Source organism: Aulonocara stuartgranti, assembly GCF_965226115.1.
Source record: "Aulonocara stuartgranti genome assembly, chromosome: 6".
NCBI classification, from domain to species: Eukaryota; Metazoa; Chordata; class Actinopteri; order Cichliformes; family Cichlidae; genus Aulonocara; species Aulonocara stuartgranti.
Window position 1 is genome coordinate 30,196,662 of NC_138944.1, and position 15,724 is coordinate 30,212,385.

Consider the following 15,724-nt stretch of genomic DNA (forward strand, 5'->3'; position numbering starts at 1 on the left):
ATTTCCTCACTCATCCAAGTGACTTCTTAAGAAATGACATGTTTCTCCCACTGAAAACTCAAAGTCCAGATGAACAGAACATCCTGGAATTAAATGACAGAAAAAATGAATGTTTTTCATTGTCTCTTTAGAAATATCATTTTTTTATAATGTAAAAAAAATAAACAAATAGGATATTTTCTGAGAATTAACAAAAACTTTCAGTTTTGTAATTACAGGAGAGTCTGAGCAATGAGCTAAACCAAATTTTTCTTTAATTTAACACATTTTTTTTAATTTGTGCTGACAGGTTTCTTCCATCTACTCTGACAACATTTCTTTATCATGCAAAAAACTTTGAGATACTATTGAAATTTCACTTGTTTTTCTTCTATGATATTCCAAGGGACTTTAAATGGACAGTTAGACGTCTTTACAATGACAGAAAGAGGAATTTCACTAGTGTGGTCCACTTAACATCAATGTGGGCAGCATGTGACCCGGGATGTAAAATGAGTCTGACATCCCTACTTTAGAGCTTAAGTGAGTAAAAGATTTTAAATGTAATGTTTTACAGTATAAATTGATCTGAAATAATAAATAATAGTAAAAGAAAGCTCAGTCTGGTGGAACTATACAAAACTCTCCAGTGTTGCTTTTTTTTTGTTGTTGTTAAATTACTAAGAAATATACTTTGCTGCTTATGGACACATGAATGGGCATCATTTCCAGCGGTTGATTCGTCGCAACTGGACGTAGGCCAGGCACATGCAGACAAATATGATTCCCAGCAAGGCCACCACGTTCCTCCAGAAGCCCCACACGGAGTAGTCGATACCTTGCTGTTCCAGGAAATATTCCCCTGAGATGCTGAAGCACAAGACACAAAGACACATTTAATCTGTGTGTGCAAGTGTGTGCATAAGTTTTAAACAGTAGCTACGTTATTTCACTCACGCTGTGTTGTTGCTGTACAAAAACAGTCCTTTCAGCTCGTTAATGTATAGAGCCTAAGAAAGAGAGACAAAGAGATCAGGCTGAACAACCTCCTCACTTCACATAAAGGCACATTCAGCCCCAGTGGTCTCATTCTCACACACAAATCCTCCTCCCTTGCTTTCCGTGTCTTACATCCAATCCATATTTGAAGATACTGATCCATTTCACCCAAGAGAGCCAGCTCAGCATGGCGTTGAGATTGACGAGAAAACCACCAAAGACCTAAAACATAAAGAGGGAATGAAACTCTTAAGTGCCTATTCCTCTCTTGTACATGTCATATATGAGTCTTAGCATCTCACCATCATGAAGACGAAGGGCAAAGCAATGAGGATGTTTGCCATCGCAAATGTAGAAACGCTCGCTGAGACGAGGAAGGCCAGACCAACTCCTGCCAGACTGACCAGAGACATGGTCAGAGCGAAACAGAGGAACGTCTCAAAGGCAGGCTTCAACCCTGAAGGAATGGTGGACACGTGCACACAGGAAGACAGGAAATTATTGAGCGGGCTGCTCCTGGCACAGTGGCAGTGAGATCAAATGGAAGCTTCCAAATGAAAATTAATCAACAGCGGCTCAATTAATTAGGAAGTAGATTATGGGGATCCAGATTTTATTCATCAAACCTGGAACACCCTTGAGATGAGGCTCAGCCTGTGCAGAAGGAACTGGGCTGTTTCCTTATTCACTAATTTACTGCATCCAAACTCTCACTCATACTGCAAAACCACTCTGTGGATTTGGAGTTAGCCCTAAATAAGACATTTCATGGATGTGAATGAAACACCAGCAGCTCCTCTCTGTACTAACTGACTGTATCAGAACATCTTTCATGATACGACGCAATGTGTGTTTTGTATGTGTATGTCTGCTTGCATGCAAGGATGATGTTACCCATCATGTAGTAGGCAATTGCTGAAAACACAATGATGGGAATCATGCGATTGGGGATGAGATCAGCAAAGATCTTGGACAGGAAGTAGACGGAGGTACGGTAATAGCCGCTAGAGTTCTCATGACTGCAACAAACATTAACAGGGAAAAAAACAAACTCAAAAACAATGTGAGAGGGTGAAAAGGGTTAGATTCACTGACAATTTGAAAGACTTTTTTTAAGCTATATTTTATATCAAAGTGTGATGCAACTCATAAGCATGCACCTCTTCTAAAATTAAGCTCACGCTAATTCATTGATGATTGAATTTTTAAAAAAAAAAAAATGCTTTAAAAGGCAGCAACACCACACACTTGGTCAGGACATCCTGGCTATAAGTCCAGTTAGCTATCGACAACAACAGGCTGTGCTGGCAGCCACCTATCACTTGCACCCAGCAACTTTTACAGTAAATGGATTTGACAAGCTATGCTTTTAATAAAACAAACTTTAAGCCTCAGTGCAATTTAAATGGGTGAGTTATACAAAACAATTACTCCCAGTACAGATATCACGAGGAGATCAATTATCTATAAACTCGAAAACATTTTTTTTTAATTTTCACAAGACTATAAACATGTTAATTACTGCTGTGAAGTCTATTTTAACATCTACAGGGATTGACTTGCTTTTGAAAAGAGCCCCAAGTGGCAGCTAGAGGAACTGCAGTTTTGGCATTTTGGCTGTTTTTTTCCAGCCCCTGAGATGACTGCCATGTGAGTTTGGTTTTCTTGCGAACAGCAGCCAAGATGAATTAGCTGATGAGTATTAATGAGGTTATGTTGCCTCTCTTAACGGGGCTCTAGTCCAGAGTCCTCGCAGAGAGAGCATAACCCAGATTACTTTGTCATACCGGTAGTTACAATTTACAAATGTCCAAAAAATATGTCTCATGCAGGCAGTCATAAAGCCTAAGGACTACAAAACAGACACACTAATTAAATGTGTGTGTTGCAGGCAGATGGTGGGTAACACCTTTCTCACCAGTGGCTCTTCCCAACGATATGAGCAAGTGATAGAAATCATTTGTCACCTTTAAGATGGAAAAACACATAAACAAAATTATTCTGTTTACTTGTACAGCTATTCTTGTGAGAGTTTTCTCCATTACAATCAGTGAGAGGCCAGCTTGTTTTATTTCACACCTCTTTAAAAGCCTGTCTGAGGGCTAAGACTCAGTTTCAGGGTCAATGTTAGAGTTAGGTAGGGTTAGAGCTCCGGATTTATTTGTAGTCCTTTGTGAATGCATTACTGTAAATGAAATATAGCCAACAGAGCATGACTGGCTCTGCTGGAAAAATTAAAGACCCTTTGCTCTAGTCCCTTCTGTCTTTTCAGAGTACTGTTGCATTTTCCTGGTGTCCCCTGCATTTTCCAGACAACTGCAGGGATCACCCAACTTTCCCAAAGTATGTTTCTGTTTATTGCTATACAACTGGTCTGAATTATATGTCGAGAAGTTTTAGAGTACATATGGTGCCAGCGACCCTTTTGGACTGACACAAGAGTGCTTTATTGGTTGTAGGAATCTGATTGGGTTCTTGTAAAAGGCTCTTTCTTTTAAGGGGTCCCTGTGCAATAGTTAGACATGTGTAGTGAACCACAGCTGAAAACACTGTATAACAAATGAACTATTTTCTCTGACTTGAGTAATAATGAATAAAAATCGCAATGTCCAGTTGTTTTTGGAATGTCGTGTAACCTCTATGAAAACAAAACTACATGCCTTGTTTTTATGATTTATCATCTCTGTAACTATGGTGGATTTAAGAATATAGCAGCTTTGGCTTTGACTGAAGAAAAATACAGAATAGCACAAGTCACACTTCTAAAGGGCACACATAAGCTTAATGTCTCACTCACATGAAGATCGCCCTTTCATTTATAAAGAGTTCAACAGCAGAAAGATTCCCAAACACCATGTTGATGATAAGGAAGAAGAACGCTCCACTCCTGCCATTAAAAGACAAAAGAGACAATGGTTTAAAAAGTTAAGAACATGTCAGCCATGATACATTACTGTGAAAATTATTTGTCACACCTACATGTGTCATCAAACAAATGTTAACATTAGACAAATATAAGCAGAGTAAATGTAAAATGCAGGATTTCATTTAGCCATCCATCCATCCATTTTCTTCCGCTTATCCGGGGCCAGGTCGCCAGGGCAGCAGCCCAAGCAGAGAAGCCCAGACCTCCCTCTTCCCAGCCACCTCCTCCAGTATATCTGGGGGAACACCAAGGCGTTCCCAGGCCAGCCGAGAGATACCCTGCCCTGGGGCCTCCTCCCGGTGGGACATGCCCGGAACACCTCACCCAGGAGGCGCCCAGGAGGCATCCTTGTTAGATGCCCGAACCACCTCAGCTGGCTCCTTTCGATGTGGAGGAGCAGCGGCTCTATTCTGAGCCTCTTCTGAATGGCCGAACTTCTCACCCTATCTCTAAGAGAGAGGCCAGCCACCCTTCGGAGGAAGCCCATTTCCGCCGCTTGTATTCGCGATCTCATTCATTTATTCAGGATTTCATTTATTAAGAGGGAAATAAACTATCTAAACCTCCCTGACACTGTGTGAAAATGATTTGCCCCTCAGAACATCCAAAAAAACTGCAGGTCTCACTTGTCTCAGTTAAGCTCAGTCTTCATGATTCAATAAGAAAGAGACTGGAGAAAAAATGGCATCCATGGGGGAGTCAAGTGGAAAAAAACAGCGACCACAAAGAACATAAATGCTTGTGTCACATTTACCAAAAAACATCTTGATTATCCACAAAACCCTAACCACAAAAATACTCTGGATTGATGAGACAAACGCTGAACTCTTTGGAAGGTTTGAGTCCAGTTGCATCTGCATAAAAGTGACCCAGTATTTCATGACAAGAACATTATACTGACAGTCAAACATGGTGGTGGTAGTGTGACGGTCTGGGGCTGTTTTTCTGTTTCAGGGCAGCTTGCTGTAATTGATGGAAACATGAATTCTGCTCTCTACCAGAAACATCCTGAAGGAGAATGTGTCACCATCAGTTCATGCCCCGAATCTCACGAGCACACTTGAGTTATACAGAAGGACAATGACTAAGAACACACCACAAAATCCACCTCTGAATGGCCAAAAAAAGGTTTTGGCGTGGTCTAGTCAAAGTCTGGACTTAAATCAGATTGATATGCTTTGGCATGACCATAAACCTCAAACAACTCACGGTGTAAAATGCTCCAACGTGGCTGAATTAAAACAATTCTGTGCAGAAGAGTGGGCCAAAATTTCTTCATAGCACTGTAAGTTATCGCAAATGCTTGATTGCATGTCTTGCTGCCAAGGGTGGCACAACCAGTTATTAGTTTTAGGGGGGAATCACTGTTTCACACAGGGCCATGTAGGTTTGGATAGATTATTCCCTTAATAAATAAAATCATCATTTGAAAACTGCATTTTGTGTTTACTCGGGTTATCTTCATCTAACATTAAAATTTGTTTGACGATCGGAAACATAAGTGCGACAAATATGCAAATAAATATGAAAATCAGGAGGTAGGCAAATACTATTTGACTATCTGGAACCAAGTGGCCTTCACAGTAGCGGCCCTGCAATAATTCCCTACAACAATATACGGTTAAAAACATTTTAAATTATATTATGTGGAATACAGAGGTGAAAATGGAGCAGATACCCTGAATTAAACAAAGCACACTGTTGTGTACCTGTTCTGTAAAGCCTCGGGCAGTGTCAGGGGCATTTGGTAATAAATGAGTCCCACAAGAATGGCAAAGAAGATGTTGAGAGCCAGTTGGGCGTAGGAGGTCTGAGGGTTCCTCAGAGTGTTCAACACTGTCCTGCCACACACCACACGCATCTAGCTCACGCACACACAGATGCACCACACACACAGACACAAAGAGGATAATTATCAACATTTTTTATGAGTAGACAGTAAAACTGAGTCGGATCAGCACACAGCCAAGCACACTGAGATAACAGCTGGCTCGTAAACTCTGTGACATAACCTAATAAACTCACGTCTGCTTCTGTTAATCATTAAACTAATGAGACCTGAGATTTCCAACAACCAGAAAATAATCTATCATTTTAAAATTAAAAAATGTTCTCTGCAACTGACGATTTGCTCACCTGATAGAAGAAAGAGGTGGCGTAGTTGGCCGGCTTGTCTTCACCTGTGACCCCGTCAACAATGCTCTGGTTCACATGGTCCAGCTCCTCCATCATATTCTGGTACAGCTGGGACTGCTGATACTTTATTGCTAAGGGGTTTTTGCAATTCTCTTGGGTGAGAGAGGAAATCACAGTGTCAAGTTAAGGACAGCATAATAAAAACATGGATTTATAACAGCCACCCAAGAAATCTAAGTGAGATGGGTTTGGAGATGTAAAACTGAGCAATTACTCCAGAAGTGCTTAGTTACGTAACACAAACCTTCCTTTACGTCACGTTAAGTAAACCTAGCTGCCTCCCAACTCAAAGTTCAAACATGCTGCACAAACATGAGCTTGGTTTATAATAAGTGAGGCTTTTATAGCCGCCCAGTATGCGGCAGGTTGTGTTATGAAGCAAAAACATTGTAGAATATAGTTTTTGAAATGCTGTTGGAGCAATCTGTGACCGACATGTCTAAAACTGTAACTTCACCAATAACTTTATCCAACATTGATTTTTTTTCTTACTCACGAAGCACCAAACCATGCTTGGATATTTAACTGGTGTTACAAAGAGTGATTTGTCTATTTTAGAAGGTTGTCTTTGTGTGTGTCTCTCAGCAAAAAGTAGTTGGTGGTTGGAGAAGCGAAGTAGGAGAACATTTTTTATAACTGTGAATTATTACTTACCTGCCATGTCCCATTGTACTGTTGATTTTGTTTCTCCATTTGTGATGTCCATGAAGAAGTCAGCTGGATTGTTGAAAGGCTCAATCTGATAGCCTGTGCAAAGCACACACAGACATACTGATAAAACCTCATTCAACTTTAAAAGCATACAAAATCTGGATTTGAGGAAGTGCTACATCCATTCATGAATCCAAGAACCCAGTTCAGGGCTGGATTATCTAAATAATCTCAGATCATTTTCACACTGTAGAACAAAGTTAAGTATGAACATATAAATATAAAACAGGACTTAAGTCATGCCCTGACTTCTGACCTCATTCAGCAGCTCATATACTGTATATTTCCCTTTGGTATTCAACTGCTCATCATTTTTTATAGGATTCTCAGTCAGAGTCTTCCAACTTTTACAGTAAATATACAAACTCATGCATTACATACCAAGGTCTGTGAAGTACATCAGGGCATGGTCTGCTGCTCCTGCATACACCACCTCCCCTTTATGCATCAGTGTGAGGTGGTCAAACTGTTTGAAGATGGAGTATCGGGGTTGGTGGATGGAGAAGATCACAGTCTTGCCTCTTCTGGACAACCTTCATACATTTTTGGACATTTTTATTACACAGACGGCAGTAGATGGTGACATAAAGAGATCATTTACACCAGAAACACCAGCATAGTGTAAATGTGAACTAAAGATAGCAATGAACAGCACGCTGCTGTTTGACTCTACCTAATTTTATACAGCGTGCTTCGGTTTTGTGTTATTTGTGTCTTTTGTGTATGTGTGTAATGAGTGATAGTTAAGTAGTTGCGCTGTACTTGTGTAGTAGACCGATGATGCAGTTTGCAGTGTTAGAATCCAAGCCAGTGGTCGGCTCATCCAGAAACAGCAGAGAGGGAGTCGTGATGAGCTCCATCCCAATGCTGCACCGCTTCCTCTCCCCTCCTGATACACCACGCAGAAACTCCGTACCTATCTGAATACACACACGCAAAACTTGCTTTGCATCTAAAATGTGCAAAAAGGACAAACTAGAGTGATACTTCTGTTATAAAGTTTGATTTTTCAAAATAAAATGGGAGAGTAACTTTTCTTGTATGTAAGTTACACCAAAACACCAAACTTCAATGTATTTTTGTAGCGATTATATACAGTTTAGTTGGTACTGTGGTCTCATAGTAATAGGATTTAAAAAGCACTAATGATAAGTTATTTTGCATAAAATACTGTAAGATTTTTTGATATTTCCTCTACAGTTTAAAAAAAGTAGTTTGTGCATGGTGCTCTGTACCTTAGTGTCAGCACAGTCTGTAAGGCCCAAGTCTTCTATGATGGTGTTTACTTGCTGGTGTTTATCTGCTGTGGAGTGATCCTTAGGGTTCAGACGCAAGTTGGCACTGAAAAGCAGGTTCTCTCTCACGCTCAGAGTCCCCATCAGAATATCATCCTGGAACCAAAAGGGCGACGTAGATAAACCACTCACCAGTGTGTGATGTTAAAAAATATGCATCTGTTTGCATCTGTGTACCTGAACCACGTAGGCAGAGCTGAGCCTCAGGTCAGACGTGACGACTTTGCCGTTCACCAATACATTTCCCTGACGCAGTCCAGCTGGATTTTTCCTCCCTGCAAGTACATCCAGGAGTCTGCGATCAGGATAAAAAAAACAAAACACATCATTGGGTGGCCTGTTCATGCTTATAAACTACTGACTATGTATTTGCAGGGAAATGTCTTACGATGTTTTACCGCTTCCTGTGGCACCCATGATGGCATTCATCCCCGGTCTTATGATCCCACTGCAGCAAGTCATGCAATGCTTTAGTGATCCTTAATACATAATCCACAAGATACATTCTTTCTACTCAAGCATTGGAGGTTATACTGTTCATTTCTTTCAATGCTTTCTGCAAAATGCAGAAAATAAAAGAAGATGACAATGCTATGAAAATAAAACGCTACGGCCAAACACATACATGTGTACTTTTAGCATTCTAAGTTACAGCATATTGAAAAAGTAGAGCTGCAACTGAAAACTAATGTTATTTACACTTTTATTGCCTGATTGACCTGTACACATTAAAGAATTAAAGGAAAAATCAACACAAAGTGACTTAGCAAGGTGATAGACCAAAACACGTCACTAGAACAGACTCACTGCACCTCAGTATTCCTTAGTCATGGCACATTAGGTCTCTAGAAATCTACTTGAGGGGTAAACCCCATTCTTTTCAAAGATACTGACCAATGTGACCCAAAGTCTACCATAGGCGTTTAGGTAGTTGGGATCTGGTGATTGCAACTGCCATATTTTATTGATATTTTCATGATCATCAAGCCATTCAGTGACACTGCTTAATAAATATGAACTCAAGTGGATCCAAGTCAAGGAGCATAAAAGAAACCACCTATAGTTTTGTTTTTTGTTTTTTTGAATTTGTCACTCATATATTTAGGTGTAATGAGAGTGAATCCAGTCTGGCTCAGGTTTTTAACCTGCCAGAACATCTTTGACTCTTTTCCTGATTAACAACAGAACAACGTATAAGCTCAAAAAGAACAACGTGGAAAGTGCATAGAGTATTTCTATGAGACCAGCGTAAAAACGTTGACTGTCACATGCTATAGTTCCAGCATGTTATCGGTCACCACACAGTAATAAAGCTGTTATATCACATAAAAGTATATGTAGATACATTCACATTCTCCCGGGTAACCAGCATGTCCTACCTCACATCATGGAGGATGATCTTTTCGGGCCCCATCTTGCGGCAGAACTTTGTTTCTTGAACACAGTAGAGGAGGTTGCTGAATGTGACAGTTGGACCCCGGTCCTGAAAGTAGTCATCAACACGGATACTATTCTCCCCCTTAGTCATGTTCAAAGAATGGAGTTGCTAGCAGAAAGAGAGGAAAAGAGAGTCTGGAAGCTGGGTTCAAAAGAGAGAAGCAGTCTGGCACAGAGACCTGTGCAGGCTGAAGGAGATACAGGTGAGTGAAAATGTAACCAAAAGATATCTCTTATTACCCATCGGAACTTTGGACTCTCTCAATCCTTAAAGAGTTGTGGCTTACTGTGATCATGTGGCACTGAACTCTCCCATTCAAAATCACAAGCACAGCAGTAATTCCACCCATGAGCATTACAATCTATGCAAGTAATTTGATGGCAGCTGGTGATATGCGTATAGTATAATGCTGATTACCCCTATGAAAGTATTGCAGATGTCAGCCATTCTACCATACCTATACGTTAATACATGTTTATTTATACAGGTAATTTATACACAGTACGATTATTCATATTCATGAAGGCGACAGCAGTATTAATGCCAGCAAGCACAAATTCTGTCATGGTCCTGGGTCGGTGACCCAGCGCTGTGAGTTTATTATTATTATTTTCTAGTTTATTCTGATTTTGTATTAGTTCTTTGGGTTTGGTTGTCGTGTTTATTATCCCTACCTGTGTCTCCCTCTGTGCTCTGTTCGGGTCCCCGAGTTTTGTGTTGTAAAACAGTCTGTGTGTTTCCTGTTTTACTTTGTAGGTCTGTGTCTCGTTATGTCCATTAGTTCCAGCTGTGTCCCCTCCTGTGTGCCATTTCCTGATTACCTGGTGTGTGTATTTATAGTCTGTATCTGCCTGTCCTCCTCCTCGCGTCGTCTGCGTTTCTCTGCTAATGTAACATAAATAATGCAGCATTAGGAAAAGTACTGTTTTCTGACTTCACACTTTGTGAGCTACTGTTTGAGAAAGTCTGAGTATTTAGGAGTATTTGTGTACCATGATTGTTACTTGGTCTCAGTGACTACTGTTCAGTCTACTGATACTGATCTTGAATTTAAAACGAAAACAAAGAAAAAGTATGAGCACAAACAGGGTGTCCTTAGACCTTTGACCACACTGATTACATGTACGACATTTCCATGGTCGGGCTGCCCCCTAACGCACGGAATCCACTGTAACAGGCTATAGAAAATCTTCTGGGTGGGATCAACATTGTTTTTCTCCGACAATTTGTCTTTTTGTCACCGTCCAATCAGGCTTCGTGTTCAGCATCAAGCACCGCCTATAAAATTGTTTCTACCAATCTATTTTCAGCACATTGAGATAATGGGAGGGGCAAGCTCCAGAAATTCCGAGGTGTTGTCATTGCGTTCCTCAGTTTTGTGTGTTTAGCACTGGGTGTACGGGTGGGGTGTTAAATATCTACAATGTGGCTATAACAGCAGTTCTGGCTTTTATTTTGTGTACTTTGACGTATTGTTCCGGTATAGCACAGAAAAGTATAGCACAGCCGGGAAATTAAAAATCCTGTATTTTACACGAAGGTTAGCTTATAAGCTATTAGCTAACGCCTAACGTTAGCTATGGAGGAGAGGAAAGAGGAGGGAGAAGCGGAGATCCAAGAGCACGGCCCCGAGCACTGGTTCTCGAAATGGGAACGGCAGTGCTTAGCTGAGGCGGAACAGGATGCGCCAAACGAAGAGGAGTCCGAGCAAAGCCAGCAAAAGCTGTGGCACCTCTTTCAGAACTCAGCCACGGCGGTAGCACAGCTCTACAAAGGTATGTACAGAAGATGCCGGAATTCAAGCTAAGCTAGCCGCCTGAGCTAACATTATCGCTGGGCGGAGAGACACAAAGGGCACTATTCACAGCTTTTTCTCTAAAGTACAACCGGCGTTGTTTGTCACCGTTGTAGTTTGCAGTTGGACTGGGAGGTGTATTCTTTCAAACAGAGTTTAAAATCGAGTCTTCGTCGCTTCTCGTCTTGATTATCGTGACCCTGTTCCTTTTGCTAGCTAACTATACCACATGCTAACGCTAGCAGCCGCTAACAGCCGGTCACCGTGTCAGAGCGTCGGACAACAAGGCTGAATGTAGCTCACGGTGGCCTTAGCTGTCAGAGGTCTCACTGGTTTAAGGGATTGAAAAGAAGACACGCTAAAATGTCCCCGAAATAACGGGTTAACTTGCCGGTGCGGGCGTCACGGGTTTATTACAGTTGTTCGTCGGTTATGTACACGATATGGCTTACACAAAAAGTGTTTTGTCTGCCGGTTATCAGTTATACAGCTAGTCAAAATGGCGAAACACAGGGAGGAGATGGTAGACTGAAAACAAGACATTTGTTGACGCTTAGTCGTACATTTTTATTATAGCGGTGTTGTGGACGTCCAGAAGTTAACGACACAAAAGACGTTTTATACCAAGACGCAGTTCAGTTTCCTCTTTCTGGGTGCAATGATTTTCATTACCAGAACAAAATGGCGAAAGGATTACCATAAATGTTCTTGTTGAAAATTTGTCCTGCCCAGATATGTTTTTTTTTTTTGTTTGTTTGTTGTTGTTTTATTTTTTGGGGTTTTTTTTTGTCTTTTTTGCTCTGACAGCCTCTCATCAGGACCAGAAACTCGCTGTAAATTGTGATCCCTTAGTTATTCAGATTTGTCCTGCAGGGGTTTTTGTGTGTTAAATGCTTTAGTTGCCTCGAATTGCCTTGATCACCAGTATATGGGATTTATTTGATGTCCTATCCTCAATATTTATGGAGCTCTATTTCACCAGTACAATTACGATGTTTGTCCACCACTGTCTAGAAATCCTGCTTGGTCAGGTACTTCTGTTTACAAGACCCTCCTCCCCGTGTGTCCTAAAATCAGGAACACACCTGTACATGAATACACTTATGAGCAGCCAGTGCAGAAAAAATGTAAGAGTTTCTAGTCAGGAAAACTGCATTTATTTTTTGGGTCATGAAAATACTATCATTGCATTTCTTTTAAAAATAAAAAAACTGGAGGTAAACATCGCACAAGTTGTTGATATTCACATAATTTTACTTAAGCATCCTAAGCATATGCATAGTTTTGAGAGTTTTAGTTTTAGCCTTGAGACTTATTGTGGTGGATACTGAATTTGAAAATGCTCAAACAGTGTTTCTCAAATCTGAGGTCAATCAGCCAGTCTGCTGACTCAGTCTTTAGGGTGTCTTCCATTGTAGCCAGAAAGCTATTAATGGATATGTGGATCATGACTTCCTGTTGTGTGCGTCAGTCAGTGTTTGCAAAGACACATACATGTTAAAAGGTGACAAAGTCCATGGTTTCTTGAAGATTAAATGGTATCTATTCTTTAGCTCCATGGCACCACAGCCCTGCCGAACTAAAAGTAAAATCATTTTAGAAGCAACTCGGTGGCCATCTTGTAGCACATTTTTAGTTTCAGTCCCCATCTGTACAAGTAGGAAGAGAACCATAGCCTCAATTTCAGTCGTTAGTGGAACATTAGTTAAGACAGTAAAAACTGTTACAAAAGTTTATCATCTTCACCTTAAATAGGGTATAAAAGCGTCCCATTATAGAAAAGGAGTATACTTTAGTCATTGTAGCACAGATGCAGAAAAGTTCCAGTTACACAGTTAAAGCAGTTATGAACCTTAATGTGCACAGGTGTCAGAACTGCATTATTAAGTAATATTTTTCTTGTTTTGGCTGTTTGACAATGGGACAGCAGCCATCTGTCGCATCTCCCATTGATTTCTGGGAGTACAGATTTTCCTCATTTTTTGAACTTCAGTGCATTAACTCATTGCCATCCATTCTCCTTCAGGATTTTCTGGTAGAGAACCAAATTCATCGTTCCATCAATTACAGCAAAATCTACCTCAAGCAGCAAAGCAGCCCCAGAACATCACAGTACCACAACCATGTTTTACTGTTACAGTGCTCTTCTTTTTATGGCATTCTGTGCTGGTTTCAGCTATTGTCTCATCAGTCTACAGAACATTTTCTCAGAAGTCTTGGGGATCATGAAGATGTTTTTTGGTAAATGTGACACAAGGTGGTGGTTTTCCCCTCAACTCTCCCATGGGTGTCAATTTTGCCCACTCTCTTTCTTATTGTTTATATTATGAACTCTGGCCTGAACTGAACCAAATTAGGCCAAATTGTTTAGATGATGATCTTGGTAGTTTTGTGACCTCCTGGATGAGTGTGTACGTTCCTGGAGTAATATTGGTAGGCCGGCCACTCCTGGCGAGGTTCACCACTGTGTTTTCTCCATTTGTGTATAATGATCTCATTGTGATTCACCTTTAGAAGTGCTTTTGAAACCACTTTTAGGCTGATAGAAACATAGTCATTGATATCTTGGCTATTGAGTTTCCTTAGTCATGGCATCATTTGTTGCTTTTTGATATCTTTTGAAGCCTACTTCATTTTGTCAGAGAGGTGTTTTAACATTTTTTATTTATTTTTTTTTAAAGAGGGGACAAACACTTTTCCATGGGACTATATAAAGTCTCAGATAAAAATCAAAATACCAGCAGACCACAAACCGAACCCGTTGCTGCAATTTGACCTTTTCTACACGTTATGCATCTGTTTATAGAGTAGATATTTATGTATTGCTCATTTAATTTTCTGTTCGTTCACTTGGTTTTTAGCTCTCATTTCTTTTTGTTTGTCTGCCTTTTGTTCTTGTCGCTAAAGAATAATTTTGTAATTCACAGATCGAGTATGTCAACAGCAAGGACTCTCCCTCTGGGTGCCCTTCCAAAATGCAGCCACAGCTGTCACTAATCTGTATAAAGGCAAGTAAAATGATACTGTTAACCATTATGTGGTTCAGCCTTTTTATAGCATTTTATATGTACAAGTTGCGATTGTTGTGTCCAGAGATACTGAAATTAGGCATCCTTGTATGTCATCAGAGAGTATGGAGGCCCGCCAGCGGAGCTATGACCTGGGCATCCACTTAGGCTATCAGCGCAGGAATAAAGAGGTGATTGCATGGGCGAAAAAACGCAGAAGAACTATAAGACGAGAAGAACTCATTAGCTTCCTGTGTGGCAAAGTTCCACCTCCTCGTACAGCTCGCGCCCCACCCAGAGTTTCCATGGTATCTGCGAGCAGACCGTCACCTTCGGAGACTGGCAGCTCAGTGGAGACCGACCTGCAACCCTTTAGAGAGGCCATCGCACTGCATGGTTAGTCAAAGCACCTGAACGCTTTATGAAGTTGCAAGGCTCGAATTCATATAAGTTGTCTTATTCTTTTTTCCCCATCTCTTCTTTTCCAGGCCTTAGTGGTGCCATGGCCAGCATCTCTGTGCGTTCTGGTCCTCCTGGTTCCCCAACTCACCCTGCACAGTCTCTCAGTCGTCGTAGGAACGGGCTTCATGATGTGGACCTCAACACCTTCATAGCTGAGGAGATGGCACTCCATTTAGATTCCACCACCAATCGTAAACGAGGCCCTGCCCCCTGTAGTGATGTCATCACAGACTCACCCACGCATAAACGTAACCGGATGCTCTGAACTCTTCCCACACCACTGATCCCTCCTCTGTCTGCTCCTCAGTGGCCAACTGGACAGCCGATGGGGACTCGCGCCTTGGCCAACCACTGAAATCTTCCTTAGTCGCAATGCTACAAATAAAGAAAAAACTGTTCTCAGCGTACATATTTAGCCCCTCCTTTAACCCACTCATTTTCTCAGCAGGAAATTTGGTGTTGTCTCACACGTCCTCTCAGTGGTAGAGTTCTGTTCCTTTTAGCAGATTTACTTTCCTGTTTGTTAGCCCTCTGTCGATCTGATACCGAGGCAAGCACACGTTACACTTGAAGTTCTCGACGTGCAGAATGTTCAGTTGAGATGGTGGTTGTTGTTTTTTTGGGGGGTGGGGGGTGGGGTTCTGGCCGGGCTCCTTTGTGCTTCACATTCAGTGATCAGATGGACCAGACTGTTGCCTGCAGTTTGCAGTTATCTTCCCCTCTTTCCTCAGGCATACTTCCTCCTCTTTTGAGTGCTCGCCAATCCAGACTGAATCCGGGCTCCTTGGGAGGCCAAACTGCCTCCCTGCCGCGTGGCTCAACTCAAAACGCTTTTCAGCGTGTGCATCTCATTCTGCTGCTGTGTTTGTGTATCTGACAGCAGAAATGCCACTTACTGTGTCGTACTTGTCTTCG

At 41.3% G+C, this 15,724-nt stretch overlaps 2 protein-coding genes across 3 annotated transcripts; one reads left to right on the plus strand and one right to left on the minus strand.

Moving 5' to 3' along the window:
- Positions 1-237: 237 nt before the first annotated feature.
- On the minus strand, positions 238-10,623 carry abcg2b (ATP-binding cassette, sub-family G (WHITE), member 2b). 2 transcript variants are annotated; one of them, XM_082537388.1, is made up of 17 exons: positions 10,537-10,623; positions 10,219-10,429; positions 9,486-9,652; positions 8,495-8,554; positions 8,284-8,401; positions 8,047-8,202; positions 7,574-7,731; positions 7,193-7,344; positions 6,755-6,847; positions 6,041-6,192; positions 5,614-5,765; positions 3,776-3,865; positions 1,873-1,997; positions 1,281-1,435; positions 1,111-1,200; positions 937-989; positions 238-849 (listed from the first exon to the last, which is right to left on the minus strand). In XM_082537388.1, exons 3-17 carry the CDS (start codon positions 9,632-9,634, stop codon positions 702-704), a joined length of 1,851 nt encoding a protein of 616 aa, XP_082393514.1. In that variant the 5' UTR covers positions 9,635-9,652; positions 10,219-10,429; positions 10,537-10,623; the 3' UTR covers positions 238-701. The 2 variants fall into 2 exon arrangements, with proteins under 2 accessions (XP_082393514.1, XP_082393513.1); XM_082537387.1 differs by having other exon boundaries at positions 10,219-10,623.
- A 275-nt stretch (positions 10,624-10,898) lies between these two features.
- Positions 10,899-15,426, plus strand: hapstr1b (HUWE1 associated protein modifying stress responses b). Its single transcript, XM_082537389.1, has 4 exons — positions 10,899-11,319; positions 14,267-14,351; positions 14,472-14,743; positions 14,836-15,426. Exons 1-4 carry the CDS (start codon positions 11,124-11,126, stop codon positions 15,072-15,074), a joined length of 792 nt encoding a protein of 263 aa, XP_082393515.1. The 5' UTR covers positions 10,899-11,123; the 3' UTR covers positions 15,075-15,426.
- Positions 15,427-15,724: the final 298 nt, after the last annotated feature.